Source organism: Rhinopithecus roxellana, chromosome 5 (genome assembly GCF_007565055.1).
Source record: "Rhinopithecus roxellana isolate Shanxi Qingling chromosome 5, ASM756505v1, whole genome shotgun sequence".
In the NCBI taxonomy this organism is placed as follows: domain Eukaryota; kingdom Metazoa; phylum Chordata; class Mammalia; order Primates; family Cercopithecidae; genus Rhinopithecus; species Rhinopithecus roxellana.
The window spans coordinates 78,548,716-78,571,438 of NC_044553.1; the positions used below are offsets into that span (position 1 = coordinate 78,548,716).

Here is a 22,723-nt window from a genome sequence, read left to right on the forward strand (position 1 = left end):
GGCTAGGAGTTCAAGACCAGTCCAGCCAACATGGTGAAACCCCGTCTCTACCAAAGCTATAATAAATTAGCCAGGCATGGTGGCACGTGCCCGTAATCCCAGCTACTCGGGAGGGTGAGGCAGGAGAATCACTTGAACCTGGGAGGCAGAGGTTGCAGTGAGCCAAGATTGTGCCACTGCACTCCAGCCTGGGCGCCAGAGCAAGACTCCGTCTCAAAAAAGAAAAAAAAAAAACCTTACCAGAGTACCTGTTTCTTTCTAAGGGTATAGATGAGTGAATCAGGTAAAACAAAACGTTGAAATCTCAACCTTACCTAAGATACAAAGGAGGCCGGCTGTGGTGGCTCACACCTGTATAATCCTAGCACTATGGGAAGCCAAGGCAGGCAGAGAGCTTGTACTCAGGAATTTGACGCCAGCCTGGGCAACATGAGATCAGAACCACAAAAATCAGCTGGGTGTGGTGGTGCACGCCTGTGGTCCCCAGCTACTCTGGAGGCTAAGATGGAAGGCTTGTTGGAGCCCAGGAAGTCGAGGCTACATTAAGCCATGATCGCATCACTGCACTCCAGTCTGTGTCAGACCAAGACCATCTTAAAACGAAACAAAAACACATTTTTAAAAAAGGCAAAGGCAACAAGAACACTTTCCATCTACTAGTTCTATCCAGCTACATACTAAATCTTCTGCTTGTAAAAGAAAGGCCAATGCCTCAACCCTCACCATCTTTCAAATCACCCTCATTGCCTAAGATCATTCCTTCACCTCCTGCAATTTGGCCTCAACTGCCCACAAAAACATGGCCAATAAATTAAAATTTCTTGAGCGTCTGGCCAGGTGCGATGGCTCACACCTGTAATCCCAACACTTTGGGAAGCCGAGGCAGGTGGATCACCTGAGGTCAGGAGTTCGAGACCAGCCTGGCCAACATGGCGAAATCCCATCTCTACTAAAATTACAAAAATTAGCAGTGCATGGTGGTGCATGCCTGTAATCCCAGCTACTTGGGAGGCTGAGGCACAAGAATCGCTTGAACCCAGGAGGGGGACGTTGTAGTGAGCCGAAATCGTGCCACTGCACTCCAACCTGGGCAACAGAGTGACACTCTGTCTTTAAAAAAAAAAAAAATTGTTGAGCATCGGTATTTGCTTACTAGCTTCACTTAGTGTCATTTAATCCTCATAAAAATGGCTCTTAAGGGTCCTCCATTCAGCATTTCACAGGTATACACATGTAAAATCTCAAGCTACATACTTTAAGATTTACACCAGGTGCGGTGGCTCACGCCTGTAATCCCAGCATTTTGGGAGGCTGAGGCGGGCGGATCATGAGGTCAGGAGATCGAGACCATCCTGGCTAAGATGGTGAAACCCCGTCTCTACTAAAAATACAAAAAATTAGCTGGGCGTGGTGGCTGGCGCCTATAGTCCTAGCTACTTGGGAGGCTGAGGCAGGAAAATGGCGTGAACCTGGGAGGCGGAGCTTGTAGTGAGCCGAGATCACGCCACTGCACTCCAGCCTGGGCGACAGAGCGAGACTCCGTCTCAAAAAAAAAAAAAAAAAAAATTGCATACTTGGCTGCATATAAGTTATACCTTACTAACGTTGCTCTCTTCTTTCACTCTAAATGTACCCGCTCCCACAATTTCAGCCTTCAACCTAGTTCACATCTGCCTCCAAACAGCCTCCATGGAAGTCTTAATTTTTGCTGTTTCAAATCTTAAATTCTTTTCTCTAGTCTCAGTCTCTTTTCAGAGCTCTTGGCGTAACTTGCCCATTGATGCCTGAAATTGAACAGATCCAGAATCAAATGCAGCAATTTCTCCACTCTGCATCAAGCTCCTCCTTTTGCTGACTCCTGTATGAATGGCACCACCACTCAAATCTCAAGATGGCCTTCCCAGAGTTCTCATTTCCCCTCATCAAATTAGTTATCAACACACCTCAATAATGTGATTCTCAAAATTCATCCCTTTCCATTCCTATGGCTACTACCCTAATTCAAAATCCCCATTAAGTTATAACTACACTGTGCCTAAGTTTTATCCCTACCTCCAGTGTCTCCAGGTTCCAATATTCACTGTCTCTCCTGTTCACTGCTTTACCTTCAGTGCCTGGCATGTTTGTTATACAGTAGGTGTTCGATAAATTTTTGTAACATGAAGACCATCACAGCATTTATCTCACCCTCATAGATTAACTGTGAACCTATGTTCCTTCCTCTGCTCCTCCCATGACATGAGGAACAGAGACCATTTTTACTCATTTTGCAGTAAGGAGGAAAGCGCTGGCCCACAGTGGGACCAAACCTAAGAACCACAGCCTACCAACTATACATTAAACATACGTGCCATTTTAGTTTATTTCACATTTCTACTTCTTAAAAACTGGGCAGGGGGGTTTTATAAAAGGTCTCACTAGTATTAGAACTTCACCAAAACTGATTTTAATAACAATCCCTTACATGGCTCTAGGAGAGAAGATTATCTTTTTTTTTTTTTTCTTGAGACGGAGTCTTGCTCTGTCACCCAGGCTGGAGTGCAGTGGTGCGATCTTGGCTCAGTGCAAGCTCCGCCTCCCAGGTTCATGCCATTCTCCTGCCTCAGCCTCCCCAGTAGCTGGGACTACAGGCACCTGCCACCACGCCCAGCTAATTTTTTGTATTTTTACTAGAGACGGGGTTTCACCGTGTTAGCCAGGATGGTCTCCATATCCTGACCTCATGATCCGCCTGCCTGGGCCTCCCAAAGTGCTGGGATTACAAGCATGAGCCGCCACGCCTGGACAGACATCTGAATTTCAAGCTAATATTAATCTGATTTCCCTGACACTGCAGTCTGGACTGGCTATACTGGAAGTGACCCAGATCTAGAACCTCTTTATCCAGCAGCTGGTTCTAGTATTATGGTGCTTATAACACAAACAGGATTTGTTTTACTCAGCTGTTTAATCAGAATGCCTCCAAATTTACAAAGCAAATGTTTTAATGTCCAAGGCTAATATACCACTGCAAGGGAAGAACAGGCAGGGAAGGAAAGGAGCACTAAGAGAGCAACACACCATAAGAGGGCTTGGCTACTGCATAGCACATCCTCAAGACTATCTCAGTGACCACTTTTAAACACCATTAAAACCTGTTTTGGAAAGGTACACAATTTGATCTATCCCCACAGACAACCAGTCCCCTAAGCCTAGGGTGTCAACAAGAAAACCTATATAAACGACTTCTAGCTTTCAGCTACTTTACCAGCTAGGACACCCAAACATATTAATGAAGCTGATTTTCATGTCAGATGATTTCCAGAGAATTAACACAGTTCTCTCAGCATGTGAGAGGGCAACAAAACCATTATACCAATACAGCACTTAATTTTCTGCTTATTAATGAAAACACTTGAAACAAATACCTAATTCAGGTCAAACTCATTTCCCTTTTATTAAAGTCCAAGTTGCCATTACATGGCTTGGTACTCAATAAAGGAAAACTTGTTCAAATAAGGTAATATGTTATCATCAGTATTTCCAGGAAACTGTTCACACTCAAGTAGCAATGTCAATAAATCCATGGGGAAGCCCATCTGTAAGAGAAAACACAAAGAATTAGCCAGGAAAGAATAAAGAAAAGGTAGAAATCTTTTAAAAATAACCATTAGCGCTACAACCAGGGAAATCACTGTCTCTCTGTACCCTTTACTGCTCTTACTTAATCCTGCCTACTGTCAACCCACAAGGGACTAGCTTTGTGGATTTTTTGTTGTTTATACCATTGGTACTTCCTTCCCAATCAGAAAAGTGCTCAGTAGTTGCCATTTTTTAAAAATATATTTTTTTGGGCCAGACACAGTGGCTCACGCCTGTAATGCTAGCACTTTGGGAAGCTGAGGCGAGTGGATTGCCTGAGCTTAGCAGTTCGAGACCACTCTAGGCAACACGGTGAAACCCCGTCTCCACTAAAATACAAAAAATTAGCCTGGTGTAGTGGCCCACACCTGTGGTCCCAGCTACTCAGGAGGCTAAGGCACAAGAATCGCTTCAACCGGGAGGCGGAGGTTGCAATGGGCCAAGATCGCTTCATTGCACTCTAGCATGGACAACAGAGCAAGACTCTGTCTCCAAAAAAAAGAAAAAAAAAAAGAAAAAGAAAAAGTCAGTATAGCTAGAATATATCTTACATAAAAAAGATCTCCTAGACCCCTCGGAATACTACTTGATGAAATGAAAACTAAAACAAACTTTTAGGAGTCCATTATAGAATATGAACAGGGCCAGACACGGTGGCTCACACCTATAATCCCAGCACTTTGGGACGCTGAGGCGGGCGGATCACCTGAAGTCAGGAGTTCGAGACCAGACTGGCCAACATGGCGAAACCCGGTCTCTACTAAAAATACAAAAATGAACCGGGCATGGCGGTGGGCACTTGTAATCCCAGCTACTAGGGAGGCTGAGGCATGAGAATTGTTTGAACCTGAGAGGCAGAGGTTGCAGTGAGCAGAGGTCATGCCACTGCACTCCAGCCTGGATGACAGAGTGAGACTCCGTCTCAAAACAACAACAAAACAAACAAGCAAGAGCTTCAAAAGTATAACTAGGAAAATTTCCATTCTGAACAACTAGTTTTCTCTAAGTACTCATAGAAGTCAAAATCATTGCATATATTATAAAGATGAGCTACTTCAGGGAGGCTGTGCTGGTGAGGGGGTGGACAAAGATAAAACAAAAAGACCATTGCTTTTGGCTCACACCTGAAACTCAAATAATTTGGAAGGCCAAGGTGGAGGGATCACTTGAGCCCAGGAGTTTGAGAACAGCCTGGGCAACATAGTGAGACCCTGTCTCTATAACAAAATTAAAAATAAATAAATTAATTAAATAAAAACAAACAAAAATACCACTCTTTAAAGCAAGCTTTAAAACGAGATCCCAGCGGGGCACGGTGGCTCACGCCTGTAATCCCAGCACTTTGGGAGGCTGAGGTGGGTGGCTCACCTGAGGTCAGGATTTCAAGACCAGCCTGGCCAACATGGTGAAACCCAGTCTCTACTAAAAATACAAAAATTAGCCAGGCATGGTGGCTCATGCCTGTAAGCTCAGCTACTTAGGAGGCTGAGGTACAAGAATCAGTTTGAACCTGGGAGGCGGAGGTTCACTGAGCCACGATCATGCCACTGCACTCCAGCCTGGGTGACAGAGTGAGACTCTGTCTCAAAAAAAAAAAAAAAATCCTAAAAGTAGATTACAAAGTTTTAGGCATTTTCTGTTCAGTTTCTCAACAGGAAGACCGAATATAAAAATTCCTTGAATTCTGAGTATTTTTGTTTGTATGTATGTACGTACGTATATATGTATGTACGTATGTATGTATGTATGTATGTATGTATTTAATTAACTAACAGAGACAGGGTCTCACTATGTGCTCAGGCCGGTCTCAAACTCCTGAACTCAAGCAATCCTCCCACCTTAGCCTCCCAAAATGCTGAGCTTACAGTCATGAGCCATCGTTGCCAGCCAAGTTCTTTTTTTTTTTTTGGAGACATAGTCTTACTCTGTCACCCAGGCTGGAGTACAATGGCGCAGTCTCGGCTCACTGCAACCTCTGCCTCCTGGGTTCAAGCGATTCTCCTGCCTTGGCCTCCCAAGTAGCTGGGACTAAAGGCGCATGCCACCACACTCGGCTAAATTTTGTATTTTTAGTAGAGACAAGGTTTCACCATGCTGGTCTTGAACTCCTCACCTTGTAATCTGCCCGCCTTGGCCTCCCAAAATGCTGGGATTACAGGCCTGAGCCACAGTGCTCAGCCTAAACAGAAATACTTTAAAAACACCAAAGCAAATGTGGCAACAATAAAACGATCTGAAAATCTGGATATGTGTACACAAACTCACTGTATTATGCTACTGTTTATGGCTAAAATATTTTGTAAAGATTTTTCTTTAATTAAGGTGGCTTTTATTTGCCTTTATACCCATAAGAAAATAACGATGCCAGCCACAATGGCTCAAGCCTGTAATCCCAGCACTTTGGGAGGCCAAGGCAGGCAGATCATGAGGTCAGGCGTTTGAGAACAGCCTGGCCAACATGGTGAAACCCCGTTTCTACTAAAAAATACAAAAACTAGCCAGGTGAGGTGGCATGCATCCTGTAGTCCCTAACAAGAACACTGAAAGGTCTTACCACAGCACACTTAAATGTCATCCACCCACACCTCTCTGGATTGTTTTCCTGCCTTCTTCAGTGGTTTCTCGCTTACCCATGGGGTTTACACTTTGTCAAGGCCCAGTTCCTCCGGAGTGGAGATTCCCAGTTCATTTAAAGTTGGTCTAAGTTCCTGGATGACATAGGGGTAGATTTCCTTATGAGGTCCTGCTTTGTCCTGATGGCAAAAAGAATATTCACATTTAACTCTCTCAAAAGCCATGTCTATTAATTCATGAAATGAACTTAAAAAATGCTTTTAATTACATAAGCAGAGGCAAGCAGGGCAGAATTAATAATACAGGTCATCAGCTGGGTGCAGTGGCTCATGCCTATAATCCCAGCACTTTGGGAGGCTGAGGCAGGTGGACCACTTGAGGTCAGGAGTTTGAGACCAGTCTGGCCAACATGGTGAAACCCCATCTCTACTAAAATTACAAAAATCAGCCAGGTGTAGTGGCACATGCCTGTAACCTCAGCTACTCGGGAGGCTGAGGCAGGAGAATCGGCTTGAACCTGGGAGGTAGAGGTTGCAGTGGGTCAAGATCACGCCACTGCACTCCAGGCTGGGTGACAGAACAAGACTGTCTCAAAAAAAAAAAAAAAAAAAAAAACAGATCATCTACTTTTAAGTTAACACATTTGTTCAATAAATAGGGCAACTTGCTGGGTGCTGTGGCTCATGCCTGTAATTCCAGCACTTTGGGAGGCTGATGCAGGCAGATCACAAGGTCAGGAGTTTGAGACCATCCTGACCAACATGGTGAAACCCCGTCTCTACTAAAAATACAAAAATTTGCCGGTTGTGGTGGCATGCCCCTGTAATCCCAGCTACTTGGGATTGCTTGAACCAGGGAGGCAGAGGTTGGAGTGAGCTGAGATCGTGGCACTGCACTCCAGCCTGGGTGACAGAGCAAGACTTCGTCTCAAAAAAATAAAAAATAAAATAAAATAAATAAATAAATAAATAAATAAAAATAAAGAGGGCAACTTATATATGTACTGTTCAAGGTAAGTTTTTGAGATACCTTGAGAATAACTGCAATTGGACTAAATCCAGAAAAAACATCTTAAAGTCTAGAATTACTGAAAAAGAAGATAGTGATGACAGAATTTTGTGAAGGCAATTAGACATGCCCAGCAGGCAACACAAATAATTAAGTTAACACGGGAAAAGTTTTTTCATTTGCCTCCAATTTGAGACCCTAACTGAATTAACTACCAGTGTTGAATGGATTGATAGCCTACAGAGCCCTTAATTATCTTACCCATTATAGATAAAGTAATGTCACACTTTCGCCGTTAACAGACCTTGAGTTTCTTTTTAACAGACCATAGTATCTTTTCATGGAGAGCTGTACTTTGAGAATACATATGTCCAGGGCTGGAGACTTTTCACTGTAATATATAGTTACACCTGTGCTGTCACAAGATTCCTCAGGAATGAATAAAAAGTCAAAAGAACTAAGAAAGTGTCAGCCGTGCGTGGTGGCTCATGCCTGTAATCCCAGCACTTTGGGAGGCCGATGCGGGCGGATCAGCTGAGGTTGGGAGTTTGAGACCAGCCTGACCAACATGGAGAAACCCCGTCCCTTAAAAATACAAAATAAGCCACGCATGGTAAAACTTGTCTGTAATCCCAGGTACACGGGAGGCTGAGGCAGGAGAATCGCTTGAACTCGGTAGGTGGTGGTTGCAGAGAGCCAAGATCATGCCATTGCACTCCAGCCTGGGCAACAAGAGTGAAACTCCGTCTCAAAAAAACAAAAAAAAGTGCCAAGTTGCTCTTCTTCTGCCTTCAAAAAACTCTAGGGCTCCTTAATCGTATTTTTTAAAATGCAATGTATTTATTACAAAAAAACTCAGCCAGGCAGTGTGGCTCACGCCTGTAATCCCAGCACTTTGGGAGGCCGAGGTGGGTGGATCACCTGAGGTCAGGAGTTCAAAATCAGCCTGACCAACCTGGTGAAACCCCGTCTCTATTAAAAAATAAAAAAACTAGCTGGGCGTGGTGGCGGGTGCCTGTAATCCCACCTACTCGGGAGGTTGAGGCAGAAGAATCACTTGAACCCAGGAGACAGACGTGACAGTGATCTGAGAGTGCGCCACTACACTCCAGACCGGGCAACAGAGCAAGACTCCATCTCAAAAAAATAAATAAACTCAGAAATTATAACCAAATAAGAGGGAGGAAAATTAGTACATATCTTCCTATGTTTTCATATAATGTATATACGTTTTTTTGAGATGGAGTTTCTCTTGTTTTTTTTTTTTTGAGACAAGAGTCTTGCTCTGTCGCCCAGGCTGGAGTGCAGTGGCACAATCTCTGCAAGCTCCGCTTCCTGGGTTCATGCCATTCTCCTGCCTCAGCCTCCTGAGTAGCTGGGACTACAGGCGCCTGCCACCATGCCTAGCTGATTTTTTGTATTTCTTTTTGTAGAGAAGGGGTTTCACCATGTTGGTCAGGATGGTCTCGATCTCCTGACCTCGTGATCTGCCCACCTCGGCCTCCCAAAGTGCTGGGATTACAGGCATGAGTCACTGCGCCCGGCCGAGATGGAGTTTTTCTCTCTTGTTGCCCAGGCTGGAGTGCAATGGTGCCATCTCGGCTCACTGTAACCTCTGCCTCCTGAGTTCAAGCAATTCTCCTTCCTCAGCCTCCCGAGTTGCTGGGATTACAGGCATTTACCACCACGCCTGGCTAATTTTTTATTTTCAGTAGAGATGAGGTTTCTCCATGTTGGTCAGGCTGGTCTCGAACTCCTGACCTCAGGGGATCCACCCACCTCCGTCTCCCAAAATTGCTGGGATTACAGGCGTGAGCCACCACGACCAGCTGACGCAAATATGTTTAAAGTCAAACATATTTCTACAGTATCAATAGTTGTGTAGTATAACCAGTTCTGGGAAGTTACCTCTTAAGAATTCCTAACATTTCGTATGACAAATAGCAAGAAGATGAATACACTTGGTAGTTAAATCTTTATATACCCTTAATTGTTTCTTGATAAATTCTTATTTTTTTAAGAGACAGAGTTTCTCTCGTTGCCCAGGCTGGAGTGCAACGGCGCGATCTCAGCTCACTGCTACCTCCGCCTCACTGCTACCTCCGCCTCCCGGGTTCAAGTGATTCTCCTGCCTTGGCCTCGCAAAGTACTGGGATTACAGGTGTGAACCACCACACACGGCCAAGATAAATTCTTAAAAAAAAAGAAAAAAAAAGAGAGAGAAAAGAAAAAAGATAAATTCTTAAATGGAATTGCTGAACAAAAGTGTGTCATGTACAATTTGTAAGGCCTTGAATAAATGCTGCCAGCCTCTAGAAAGATTTTAACTGCAATGTACATTCCTTCTAGTTATATAAAGACTCATTTTAGGCATTTTAACAAATTCAAAAATACAGAATATGCTGATACCTCAGCAAAAGCCCACTCATTTACAGAACAATTTTAGCATTATTATTTCACTGACCTTAACAGCCTCTAGGATACGAACTGTACTAGCAAAATCATTTAACCGTCTGCATGCCCGCAAAGCAGCATCAATGATTTTGGGCTCTGGAACCAGATCATAGGTAATAAGTGTGTTTATCCCTGCAAAATTAAAAAGAAGGGCCATGTCAACCTCAAAGAGCCTCACTTAAACTATGAGCTATTTACATTTTTACTGAATCACTGACATATGATCTTATCTGTCTGGGTCTCCATTCTCTTATCTATAAAATGAGAGAAATCTACCTTTAACAAATTCTAGACAGTAAGATCACAGTGGATCTCCCTAAGTGAATTAGTGGAAAGAAAGAACTATGCAACAGCACGCAGATTGAAGGAAAAAACCCTGAGTTTTTTTTCCTTCTTTGAGACCGAGTTTTGCTTTTGTTGCCCAGGCTGGAGTGTGATGGTGTGATCTCAGTTCACCACAACCTCCGCCTCCCGGGTTCAAGCGATTCTCCTTTCTCAGCCTCTTGAGTAGCTGGGATTACAGGTGTGTGCCACCACCCCCAGCTAATTTTTGTATTTTTAATAGAACAGGCGTTTCTCCATGTTGGTCAGGCTGGTCTCAAACTCCTGACCTCAGGTGATCTGCCTGCCTTGGCCTCCCAAAATGCTGCGATTACAGGTGTGAGCCACAGCTCCTGGCCATAAAAAACCCTGAGTTTTCTTAAATGCAAACACTATTTTCATAATAATTAGCTGGTTTCTTTTCAAACAAGAGAGTCATTTTCAACTCCTAACTTTCTTTCTGGAGATGGAGTCTTGCTCTTTCGCCCAGGATGGAGTTCAGTGGCTCCACCTCAGCTCACTGCAACCTCTGCCACCCGGGTTCAAGCGATTATCCTGCCTCAGCCTACCAAGTAGCTGGGATTACAGGCAGGTGCCACCATGCCCAGTTAATTTTCATATTTTTAGTAGAGATGGGGTTTCAGCATCTTGACCCAGCTGGTCTTGAACTCCTGACCTCGTGATCCACCCGCGCTGGCCTCCCAAAGTGCTGGGATTACAGGCGTAAGTCACCCCACCCGGCCCTCCTATCTTTAGCTCTTACTACAATGAACATGCTTTGGATGCTTTAAAAGAGATTCAAGGCTGGACCCAGTAGCTCACACCTATAATCCCAGCACTTTGGGAGGCTGAGGTGGGCAGATCACCTGAGGTCAGGAGTTCAAGACCAGCCTGGCCAACGTGGAGAAACCCATCTCTCGGAAAGATACAGAATTAGCCGGGCATGGTGGTGCATGCCTGTAATCCCAGCTACTCGAGAGGCTGAGGCAGGAGAATCACTTGAACCCGGGAGGTGGAGGTTGTAGTGAGCTGAGATCGCGCCATTGCACTCTAGCCTGGGCAATAAGAGAAACTCAGTCTCACACAAAACAAACAAACAAAAAACCAAAATAAAAGAGATTCAACTGGAAAATAGCCTAAAAACAGGCAGATAAATGAGTAAGGAGAGTTAATGAAGCCTAAATGAGGACATTAAGGAGATATTATAGAGAAACATTAGTACACAGACTCATAAACATTCAACCAGAAAATGATTGGGCATGATTACTTTCAGATCTGCACAAAATGACACATCATAAAATTTAAGATTCTTTTAATGGGAAAACATAATTGTTCTTTTTATTACTTCTACTCCAGATTGTTCAGTAAGAATTCTACTGGTTGTAGCAAAAGGGAATCATTACATTTCTGCAGAGAAGTTTAAAGCATTTAGGTTTCTTGCTTTTATTACTTTAAAATATTTAAACAAAGGATACCAGTGAATATGATGCAGTCATTGAGATTGAATTTTTGGTCTGAGATAAATTACCCTACACTTAATACTATTTACTCATGTTAAGTGTGCATCTGCAAATTGAGGAAAGACAAGTTCTAACTTACTTAGATACTTATTCAGGGCAAAACAATGCAAAAATAATAAAAAACCTAAACCATCATCCAAAGGGGAAGGGAATCAAATGACTGCTTTGTGTAAATTCTTTTTTTTTTTTGAGACGGAGTCTCGCTCTGTCTCTCAGTGGAGTGCAGTGGCCGGATCTCAGTCACTGCAAGCTCCGCCTCCCGGGTTTACGCCATTCTCCTGCCTCAGCCTCCCGAGTAGCTGGGACTACAGGTGCCCACTACCACGCCCTGCTAGTTTTTTGTATCTTTTTAGTAGAGACGGGGTTTCACCATGTTAGCCAGGATGGTCTTGATCTCCTGACCTCGTGATCTGCCCGTCTCGGCCTCCCAAAGTGCTGGGATTACAGGTTTGAGCCACCGCACCCGGCCTAATCTCTTTTTTTTTTTTTTTTGAGACGGAGTCTCACTCTGTGGCCCAGGCTGGAGTGCAGTGGCACGATTTCGGCTCACTGCAAGCGCTGCCTCCTGGGTTCACACCATTCTCCTGCCTCAGCCTCCCAAGTAGCTGGGACTACAGGCGCCCGCCACCACGCCCGGCTAATTGTTTTGTACTTTTAGTAGAGACGTGGTTTCACCGTGTTAGCCAGGATGGTCTCAATCTCCTGACCTTGTGATCCGCCTGCCTCGGCCTCCCAAAGTGCTGGGATTACAGGCGTGAGCCACCGCGCCCGGCCTGTATAAATTCTTTGAAATGTACAAAACTGTTACTTTTGCTCACCTAACCTTATTGTTATAGCAGTGGTTTTCGGGAGACACTGGGTAATGTCTAGAGACATTTTTGGTGGTCACATGGTATGAGTGTGTGCGTACTGGCTTCTAGCAGGTAGAGGCCAAAGGTGATGCTAAACATCCTACAGTGTAAAGGACAGTCTCCTGTAACAAAGAATTATCTGGCCCAAAATGTCAATAGTGCCTGCCTTAAAATCCTGCTTTGTAGGTAGCCATAAACTTTCCTAACTGAAAGTTGCATGGAGCAACCAGTTTAAATGACGCATGTTTTCAAAACAGTTGTTCTCAATAAAGGGGCAGAAGCAGTTCATATTTACACACAGAAATAGACAAATATGTCTATGTTCCAATTACCTTTACGCAATTCCCAGGCATCTATATCTGGCTTGTTGAAGTATGTTACCCAGCGAGCATCAAACTCCTCATCTGTCTCATGTGGCCCATGAGAGTAGCAGCGAACTGACTGGATAGCTACAATGTGAAAGAACCATAACTTCAATGTACACAACAGTACTTGATATATCTTGTTTAATGCATTAAATTTTGAGTCGACTATATATGTTGTGGCAGAAAAAATATTCAACAGGTCAAAGGAAATACATCTTATACATTGATATAGAAAGATATCTTTAAAATTAAGCAAATAAAACCGAGTAGAACAAAAAGTATTACATAGGCATGTTTATACTTTTCTCCCTAATGTATAACACTAGCTTGAAATTATTAACAGTGGTTCCCTCTGATTTTAAATTAACAGTGATTATCTGTGAGAGGTAAAAACTAATTTATATACTTCCATATTGTTTGAATTTTTACACATAACCAGAGTATTAATTCCTAAGTAAAAATGTCCCAGGTGGGCATAGTGGGGCACACATCTGTAGTCCCAGCTACTCAGAGGCTGAGGCAGGAAGACTGCCCAAGCCCAGGAGTTCAATGTTGTAGGGTGCTAACAATATGACAGCACCTGAGAAAATAGCTATTGCATTCCAGCCTGGGCAACTCAGCGACATCCCACCTCTAAAAACTAATAGGGCCGGGCGCGGTGGCTCACGCCTGTAATCCCAGCACTTTGGGAGGCTGAGGTGGGCGGATCCTGAGGTCAGGAGTTTGGGACCATCCTGGCTAACGTGGTGAAATCCCGTCTCTATTAAAAATACAAAAAATCAGCCGGACATGGTGGCGGGCGCCTGTAGTCCCAGCTACTCGGGAGGCTGAGGCAGGAGAATGGCGTGAACCTGGGAGGCAAAGGTTGCAGTGAGCCGAGATTGCATCACTGCACTCCAGCCTGGGCGACAGGGCGAGACTCTGTCTCAAAAAAACAAACAAACAAACAAAAAACTAAGAATAGGCTGGGCACAGTGGCTCACACCTGTAATCCCAGCACTTTGGGAGGCCGAGGCAGGCGGATCACGAGGTCAAGAGATCAAGACCATCCTGGCCAACATGGTGAAACCCCATCTCTATTAAAAGTGCAAACATTAGCTGGGTGTGGTGGCACATGCCTGCAGTTCCAGCAACTCAGTAGGCTGAAGCAGGGGAATTGCTTGAACTCGGGAGGCATAGGTTCAGTAAGCCGAGATCGCGCCACTGCTCTCCAGCCTGGTGACAGAGCGAGACTCTGCCTCAAAAAAAAAAAAAAAAAAAGAAAAGAAACAAACAAAACAAAACAAAAACACAAAAAGCAACAACAACAAAAAACTAAGAATAATGCTAATGTCCATTCAAGTTCTTTTTTTTTGAGACAGGCTCTCGCTCTGTTGTTGCCCAGGCTGGAGTGCAGTGGTGCAATCACAGCTCACTGCAGCCTCAAACTCTTTGGGCTCAAGCATTCCTTCCATCCTTGCCTCCCAAAGTGCTGAGATTACAGGTGTGAGCCACCAGCCCTGGCCCCATTCAAGTTCTTAAACAAACGTATATACTTCATTGACACATTACAAAAAAAAAATCCCATGTTATTATATTCCAAAATAAATTACACATCCTGACAAATTACACATACAAATTGCTTTATCAAACTACAGCCCCTTCCCTAAAGATTCTGATAAATCCCCTAAGGGAACATACACTCTAATCTACACCTAATGCAAAATAATACTGTTTTATAAGGAATGGTATTTTGGGCTGGGCGCAGTGGCTCACACCTGTAATCCCAGCACTTTGGGAGGCTGAGACGGGTAGATCACCAGAGGTCAGGAGTTTGTGACCAGCCTGATCAACATGGTGAAACCCCGTCTTTACTAAAAATACAAAAATTAGCTGGGCGTGATGATGGGCGCCTGTAATCTCAGCTATGCGGGAGACTGAGGCAGGAGAATCGCTCGAACCCGGGAGGCAGAGGTTGAGGTGAGCTGAGATCACGCCATTGTACTTCAGCCTGGGCGACACAGCAAGACTCCGTCTCAAAGAAAAAGAGAAATGATATTTTAAACGTAACATTGTCAAGAAAACAGGATACACAACTATTTTCATGTGTTTTTTTGCCTGCAGCATTCTGAAGGCTAGTAGAGCCTCCCAATCAATACATCCTTTACAGTATGGTATGAAAATCATTTCCTTTTTTTTTTTTTTTTTGGAGATCGAGAGTCTCTCTCTGTAACCCAGGCTGAAATGCAGTGGAACAATCTCAGTTCACTGCAACCTCTGCCTCCTGGATTCAGGTTATTCTGCCTGCCTCAGCCTTCTGAGTAGCTAAGACTACAGGTGTGTGCCACCACGCCTGGCTAATTTTTGTATTTTGAGTAGAGACAGGATTTGACCACGTTGCCCAGGCTGGTCTCGAACTCCTGACCTCCAGTGATCTGCCCACCTCAGCCTCCCAGAATGCTGGGATTACAGACGTGAGCCACTGCACCCGGCCCCATTTTTTCTTTCCTCTTGTCAAATGGACACTGAAGTGAGTTTGGAAATCTGAATTCCTTCTGAACAGCCTCTGCAACAGGTAGGGGGATAGGAGGAGGCAGAAAATTTTATCTTGGGGTATTGGATGCAGCACAGCCTAGTGCTCGGATACCTCTAGGCTCTTCGCTCTCACTGTTTGGCCCTGGAAAATTAACTTAAGTTTCATTTTCCTTATCTGTAAAATGGGGACACTACCCCCCTTAGCAGATTATAAAGATTAAATGTGAAAACAAGTAGGTTAACACTATGCACCGGTAAGTATTAAAACAAATGGTAGCTATAAACTAATCCTTATCTAAAAATGTCTTTGTTGTCTATTTATAGATATCATAACTTAAAGAAATGAAACCTATCTCAAATCACATTTCCTACTATCTGTTTTAGATAAGTGTGGTGTAACTTCTAGTTGTTTAAGACTTAACGTATTTTTATTTATTTACTTTTAGAAATGGGGGTCTTGATATGTTGCCCAGGCTGGTCTTGAACTCCTATCCTCAAGCAATCCTACCACTCCGGCCTCCCAAAGTACAGAATTACAGGCGTGAGCTACCGTGCCCAGCCTTAACATATATATACATATATATATATATGTATTTTTAAAACTTTACCCAGAAACCTCTCAACATTGTTGTTCTAAGAACACTCTGAAATTTAAATGTTAGTGATATCCTACATATCTTTAATGCAGTAACGGGCAGCAGGAAGAGTAGGAAAAAAACCAAAGCAGAAAAGATCTTCCCAGAGACCTAAATCACCTACATAATCCAAGCCCAGAATGAAGTGGAACATGTACATAAATGGAGTAGAAGTGAACACGTTTCCTTTTTTTTTTTTTGAGACAGAGTCTCACCCTGTTGCCCAGGCTGGAGTGCAATGGCACAATTTTGGCTCACTGCAACCTCCACCTCCAGGTTCAAGTGATTCTCCTGCCTTAGCCTCCCGAGTAGCTGGGATTATAGGCGTGCGCCACCACGTCAGGATAATTTTTTGTATCTTTAGTAGAGACGAGGTTTCACCATGTTGGTCAGCCTGGTCTCGAACTCTTGACCTCATGATCTGCCTGCCTCGGCCTCCCAAAGTGCTGGGATTACAGGCATGAGCCACCGTGCCTGGCCTTAATTTCTACAACAAAAATGGATCTCCAAACCTAAATATATCTGGTAAGTGTGAACATTTAATCAAAACTACATGGATATTGAATAAGTCTCACAAGACTAATATTCAAATTTAATATATCAGAAAATAAAGCCAGGTGCGGTGGCTCACACCTGTAATCCCAGCACTTTGGGAGGCTGAGGCAGGCGGATCTCTTGAGGCCAGGAGTTCAAGACCAGTTGGGCCAACATGGTGAAACCTTGTCTCTAGTAAAATACAAAAAATTAGCAAGGTGTGGTGGCATACCCCTGTAGTCTCAGCTACTTGGGAGGCTGAAGGAGGAGAACAGCTTGAACCCAGGGAGGTTGCAGTGAGCCAAGATCGTGCCACTGCACTCTAGCCTGGACGACAGAGCAAGATTCCGTCTCAAAAAAAAAAAAAAAAAAAAAAAAAAACAGGCCGGGCGCGGTGGCTCACGCCTGTAATCCCAGCACTTTGGGAGATCGAGGCGGGTGGATCACGAGGTCAGGAGGTTGAGACCATCCTGGCAAACACGGTGAAACCCCGTCTCTAATAAAAATACAAAAAAATTAGCCGGGCGCAGTGGCGGGCGCCTATAGTCCCAGCTGCTCGGGAGGTTGAGGCAGGAGAATGGCGTGAGCCTGGGAGGCGGAGGTTGCAGTGAGCCGAGATCGCGCCACTGCACTCCAGCCCAGGCGACAGAGCGAGACTCCGTCTCAAAATAAATAAATAAATAAAAATAAATATATATATATACACACACACAAACATAGATTAGAACAACTGTCTAACACACTACTATCAAGAACTTAGGGCCAGACGCAGCGGCAGTAGCCTGGGTGACAGAGTGAGACCCTGTCTCAAAAAAAAATTTATGAGCTACCTTTCTCAAAAGCTAAAGCTAGCCTTAACTGAATACTTAAAATGCAAGTATAAAATGATACAATCACTTTGGAAGACTGTTTAAGCAGTTTCTTACCAAGTTAAACACAAACCTACCATATAACAGTAATTCCACTCCTAAGTATTTACCCAATAAAAGATCTATGTACTTCTTCCCCAGAGGTAATTACCTGTCCTATCCAAAACACTGCTTCATGATAAGCTCAATTCCTTTTGTTCACTGCTGGGCATAGATTTGACTACATGAGTGCAATTCTTTGTTTCCTAACTGTGAATAAGACGACCAGCAACAGCAACTCCAAATCAAGGAGATCACCACCTTCAAGGATTTGATCACATGTCTTCTGGAAGCCAAATTACAAACTGGTTCTATTACAAAAAATCTTTTTTATAAAACAGACCAGGCATGGTGGCTCACGCCTGTAATCCCAAAACTTTGAGAGGCCAAGGCAGGATTGCTTGATGCCAGAACTGAGAGACCAGCTTGGGCAACAGAGACCCCACTCTCTACAAAAAACTTAAAAAATTAGCAGGGTTTGGTGGTCCCACCTACTCAGGAGGCTGAGGCAGGAGGATACCTTGAGCCCACGGCAACAAGGCTGCAATGAGCTATGATTGCACCACTCTACTCCAGCCTAAGTGATAGAGCAATACTCTATATCAAACAAATTAAAATAAATAAAAATTTAAAAACTCATACATCTCTTTCTGAAGGGCTAAAACAGACTCTCCCCACACGATTTAAATTACATTGTTAAATCCAGTCATGGGGAGAGCAGGATCTATTCTATTAGCTATGTACACATCCTCCACGTGCTTAACCTTTTTTTAGGTAAACTATACTAGCATTCTCTGCCCCACACACCCCACACCACTTAAGAACAGCATCTCCACCTAGTATTGAAGCTTGTAAGGCAAATTATTTTGGAAAACAATTACTCAGAGCTTTTACGTAACCTGAAAGTTTCAAAGAGAAAAAAGAAGCAGCTGTGAAAAATGAGGACATTTTTAGGACTTCATTCTCAAAAGCTATTTCTAACACTGCTTTTTGGCATTCAGTTAAGCACTCCATTTAAAAACAAAAAAGGCTAATATATATAGAAAAATAAAAGGGCTCATTAATCCTTCAGGTTTAAATTTAGTTAAATAGGATAGTTTTCCATTTAATACATCATCAACCCAGACAGGCCCAAAGAATGAACATTTTGGTGGTGGTAACTCTAGGAATGAGGGCACATTAACGAGTTATTGAGGCCAGGCACAGTGGCTCTCGCTTATAATCCCAGCACTTTGGGAGGCTGAGGTGGAAGGATGACTTGAGCCCAGGAGGTCAAGGCTGCAGTGAGCTGTGCCAACTGCACTGCAGCCTGCATGACAGAGTGAGACTCTGTCTCAAAACAAAACAAAACAAAAAAAACGTAATCCCAGCACTTTGGGAAGCCAGAGGCACTCCTGAGCCCAGGAGTTCCCAGACCAGCCTGGGCAACATAGGGAGATACTGTTTCTATGAAAAATATGAAAAATAAAACTGGTGGGGCACCCTTGTGGTCCCAGTGACTTGGGAGACAGAGGCAGGAGGATCACTTAAGTCCCAGGAGGTCAAGGCTGCAGTGAGCTGTGATGGTGCCACTGCACTCCAGCCTAGGCAACACAGTGAAACTATCTCCAGAAAAAAAAAAAAAAATTAATTTAAAAAAAAATTTTTTTTTTGAGATGGAGTCTCAGTCTGTTGCCCAGACTAGAGTGCAGTGGCGCAATCTCAGCTCACTGCAACCTCTGCCTCCCGGGTTCAAGCAATTCTCCTGCCTTAGCCTCCCAAGTAGCTGGGACCACAGGTGCATGCAACCACACCTGGCTAATTTTTGGATTTTTAGTAGAGACTGGGTTTCACCATGTTCAGGCTGGTCTCGAACTCCTGACCTCAGGTGATCCACCCACCACAACCTCCCAAAGTTCTGGGATTACAGGCATGAGCCACCGTGCCTGGGTCAAAAATGTAAATTGTATTGTTACTTTAGCAAAACACAAAATCTGAACAAACATCAGGATGGCCCAAACATAACTATCTATAAGAAACAAAAATGGTTCCACCATTAAAAAGGAGTCAGTTTCGGCCAGGTGTGGTGGCTCATGCCTGTAATCCCAGCACTTTGGGAGGCTGAGGCAGGCGCATCACCTGAAGTCAGGAGTTCGAGACCAGCCTGACCAACATGGTGAAACCCCCCTCTCTACTAAAAACACAAAAATTAGCCAGGCATGGTGGCAGGTGCCTGTAACCCCAGCTACTCTGTAGGCTGAGGCAGGAGAATCGCTTGAGCTGAGACCGCGCTATTGCACTCCAGCTTGGGCAATAAGAACGAAACTCCATCTCAAAAAAAAAAAAAACCCAAACCAAAAACAAACAAACAAACAAACAAACAAGGATTCAGTTTCCCATGATGGATTTTGGTTTCCTTTTCTATACAATAAAATGGTCTCCACGATCTCTAAAGCACACTCTAGGTTGGCTGCAGTGGCTCATGCCTATAACCCCAAACTTTGGGAGGCTGAGGTGGGAGGATCACCTGAGCCCAGGAGTTCAACATAGGGGCATTCCGTCTCTACTTTAAAAATAAACAAACAAAAATAAAGTACCCTCCAGCCTTACGGTTCTATGACAAAGGATAAAAGATAAAGTGTAAAATGAATGAAGCAAAACATATTATTTAGGTTCTGAAGTGTTAAAACACTTAGTCAAGGCAACAACCTTATTAGTTTTGAGTTTCTGAATTCTTTTTTTTCTTTTTTGAGATGGAGTCTTGCTCTGTCGCCCAGGCTGGAGTGCAATGGCGCGATCTCAGCTCACTGCCACCTCTGCCTCTCAGGTTCAAGCGATTCTTGTGCCTCAGCCTCCCGAGTAGCTGGGATTATAGGGGCATACCACCACACCCAGCTAAATTTTTAGTATTTTTAGTAGAGACAGGGTTTCTCCATGTTGGCCAGGCTGGTCTTGAACTCCTGACCTCAGGTGATCCACCCGCCTCGACCTCCCAAAGTGCTGGGATTACAGGCATAAGCCACCGCGCCCGGCTGAGTTCTTTTTTTAATTAACTTCGGCATACCCTGAAATGACTTTCTGAGTTCTTATGTTTAAATATGCATGCATAGTTTCCAGTGATGCGGGTTCAAAAATAAAATATAATATGGATGCATCGGAGCTAAATTTCAAAATGTTGCTTATATAATCATCACGGACCAAGAGCGAAGTGCAATTACTGTAATTATTCTACGGTGGTGGACTCAAAATCTCCCAGCACACATATAAGGGGAAAGAAAATAAGAATCAGCAGCACGTCTCATACTCCAGCAATCAGGCTTCTATTCCAAAGGGGAAAAAACAGGAAGCGTTCCTATGCTTGCAAAACCCAGTATTCCCGAGTCTGTGGCATTCAATTTTCAAAAGAGTGATATTTTTATCATAAGCCCTATCAAAACTCAGGCTATCTTCCGGAGATCAGGAAACAACCACATACGTCGATCTATTTTAAACGTGGAAGAATGAGAACGTGGCACAGCAGTACCTAAAAATGACAGAAAAGGCTTTGAAGGTGACACACTAAACGCTAACCGAGAAATGTCTGATTAAAAAGTATAATCCTGTGTCCCACACGGAAGCATATTGTGTTCTCGGACCCTGAGTGGCACGCCCGAAGGCTCAATGTCACCTTCGCCGAGGCGCTGCAGGCCGGCGGCGGCCACTCTCGGTCAGGTGGCCGCAGTGTCGGCGCCGGGGCAGGGTCATGGCCCGGGAACCGAAGGGGAACGCTGCGGCCCGTCCTCGGCGCTCACAGCAGGTCCACATCTGACCTGTCCGCGGTGGCAGAGCTAGGAAGTTGCGCGGAGGGAGGCCCCGGGGGCCCGCTCTCAGGTCCTCCACTACTCGAAGCGGCGGCCAGGGCGGCCCGCAGTCACAGGGTTCAGTAACCATTGTAGGCAAGGGCTAGGCCGGCGACAGCCCGCCCCGGAGTGGCGGCGGGGGCCCAGGTCACCGCAAGGACACGAGGGCGCGGAGAGTGGCAAGCAAGAACCTTACCCGCGGCGGGGCCGGGGGTCCGGGCGGAGTGCAGCAGGCCTCGAGGGCCGGCCCAGGTGGTGGCGGCCACAGCGCAGCGGCGGAGAGCGGCGCCCAGCATGACGGCGATGGCGACGCGCGGGCTGAGGGTAGAGAAAAGCCGGTGTGAGCTCGCGGGTTACTCCGGAGCTGGCGTGGGCTGGACAGGCGCACGGCGGGCGGAGCACGTAGGCCCGCCCACTGCGACTCTGGCGCGTGGGTGGGAAGGGCCACCGTGCGGCCGCCGGCGGGCTACGGCGGCGCGCTGAGGACAAACTGTTAGCCCGGCGTCCCGCCTTGTCTCTTGTCAGGTGACCTGCAGCCGCCATCCTGGAAGTACGAATGGAGGCGAGGGAGGAGCAACCAACCGTGCACTTTTTCGAGTCAGGCCCAGGAGGGCACTTAATCACCTCAAAATAGGAATGATAGCAATAACAACAAACTATAATAAAAATACCTACTCTGCGGTCGGGCGCGGTGGCTCACGCCTGTAATCCCAGCACTTTGGGAGGCCGAGGCGGGCGGATCACCTGCGGTAGGGAGTTCAAGACCAGCCTGGCCAACATGGAGGAACCCCGTCTCTACCAAAAATACAAAATTAGCCAGGCGTGGTGGCGCAACGCATGCCTGTAATCCCAGCTACTCGGGAGGCCGAGTCAGGAGAATCGCTTAAACCCAGGAAGCGGACGTCGCGGTGAGCCAAGATGGTGCCATTGCAGTCCAGCCTGGGCAGCAAGAGCGAAACTCCGTCCCAAAAAACCAAACAAAACAAAAACCTACTTTGCTTAGCCCCGCCTTCTCGTTGTGGCATAAAATAAAACAACGAATGAGGGAAAAATGCTGCTGGACGCGGTTGCTCACTCCTGTAATCCTAGCACTTTGGGAGCCCAAGGCGGGCGGATCACCTGAGGTCGGGAGTTCGAGACCAGTCTGACCAACTGGAGAAACACCTGTCTCCACTAAAAATGCAAAATTAGCAGGGCGTGGTGGCGCATGCCTATAATCCCAGCTATTTGGGAGGCTGAGGCAGGAGAATTCCTGGAACCCAGGAGGCGGAGGTTGCAGTGAGTTGAGATCGCACCATTGCACTCCAGCCTGGGCAACAAGCTCAAAACTCCATTTCAAAAAAAAAAAAAAAAAAAAAAAAGCCTATATGTAAGGGACTTTATTAGTACATATATAAATGTACTAATATATATTAGTATTATATATTAGTGGTGCGGCGCGATCTTCGCTCACTGCAAGCTCTGCCACCTCCTGGGTTCACGCCATTCTCCTGCCTCAGCCTCCCTAGAAGGTGGGACTACAGGCACCCGCCACCATTTTTTTGTATTTTTAGTAGAGTCGGGGTTTCACCGTGTTGGCCAGGATGGTCTCGATCTCCTG

The 22,723-nt window shown here is 45.1% G+C and overlaps 1 protein-coding gene across 1 annotated transcript; it reads right to left on the reverse strand.

Annotated features, from left to right (window-relative positions):
• Positions 1-3,411: 3,411 nt before the first annotated feature.
• LOC104672160 (cytochrome c oxidase subunit 5A, mitochondrial) lies at positions 3,412-21,573 on the reverse strand. The gene is made up of 5 exons (XM_010375885.2): positions 21,320-21,573; positions 12,682-12,798; positions 9,668-9,789; positions 6,252-6,374; positions 3,412-3,578 (listed from the first exon to the last, which is right to left on the reverse strand). The coding sequence occupies exons 1-4, from the start codon at positions 21,417-21,419 to the stop codon at positions 6,261-6,263; spliced, it is 453 nt and encodes a 150-aa protein (XP_010374187.1). The 5' UTR covers positions 21,420-21,573; the 3' UTR covers positions 3,412-3,578; positions 6,252-6,260.
• Positions 21,574-22,723: the final 1,150 nt, after the last annotated feature.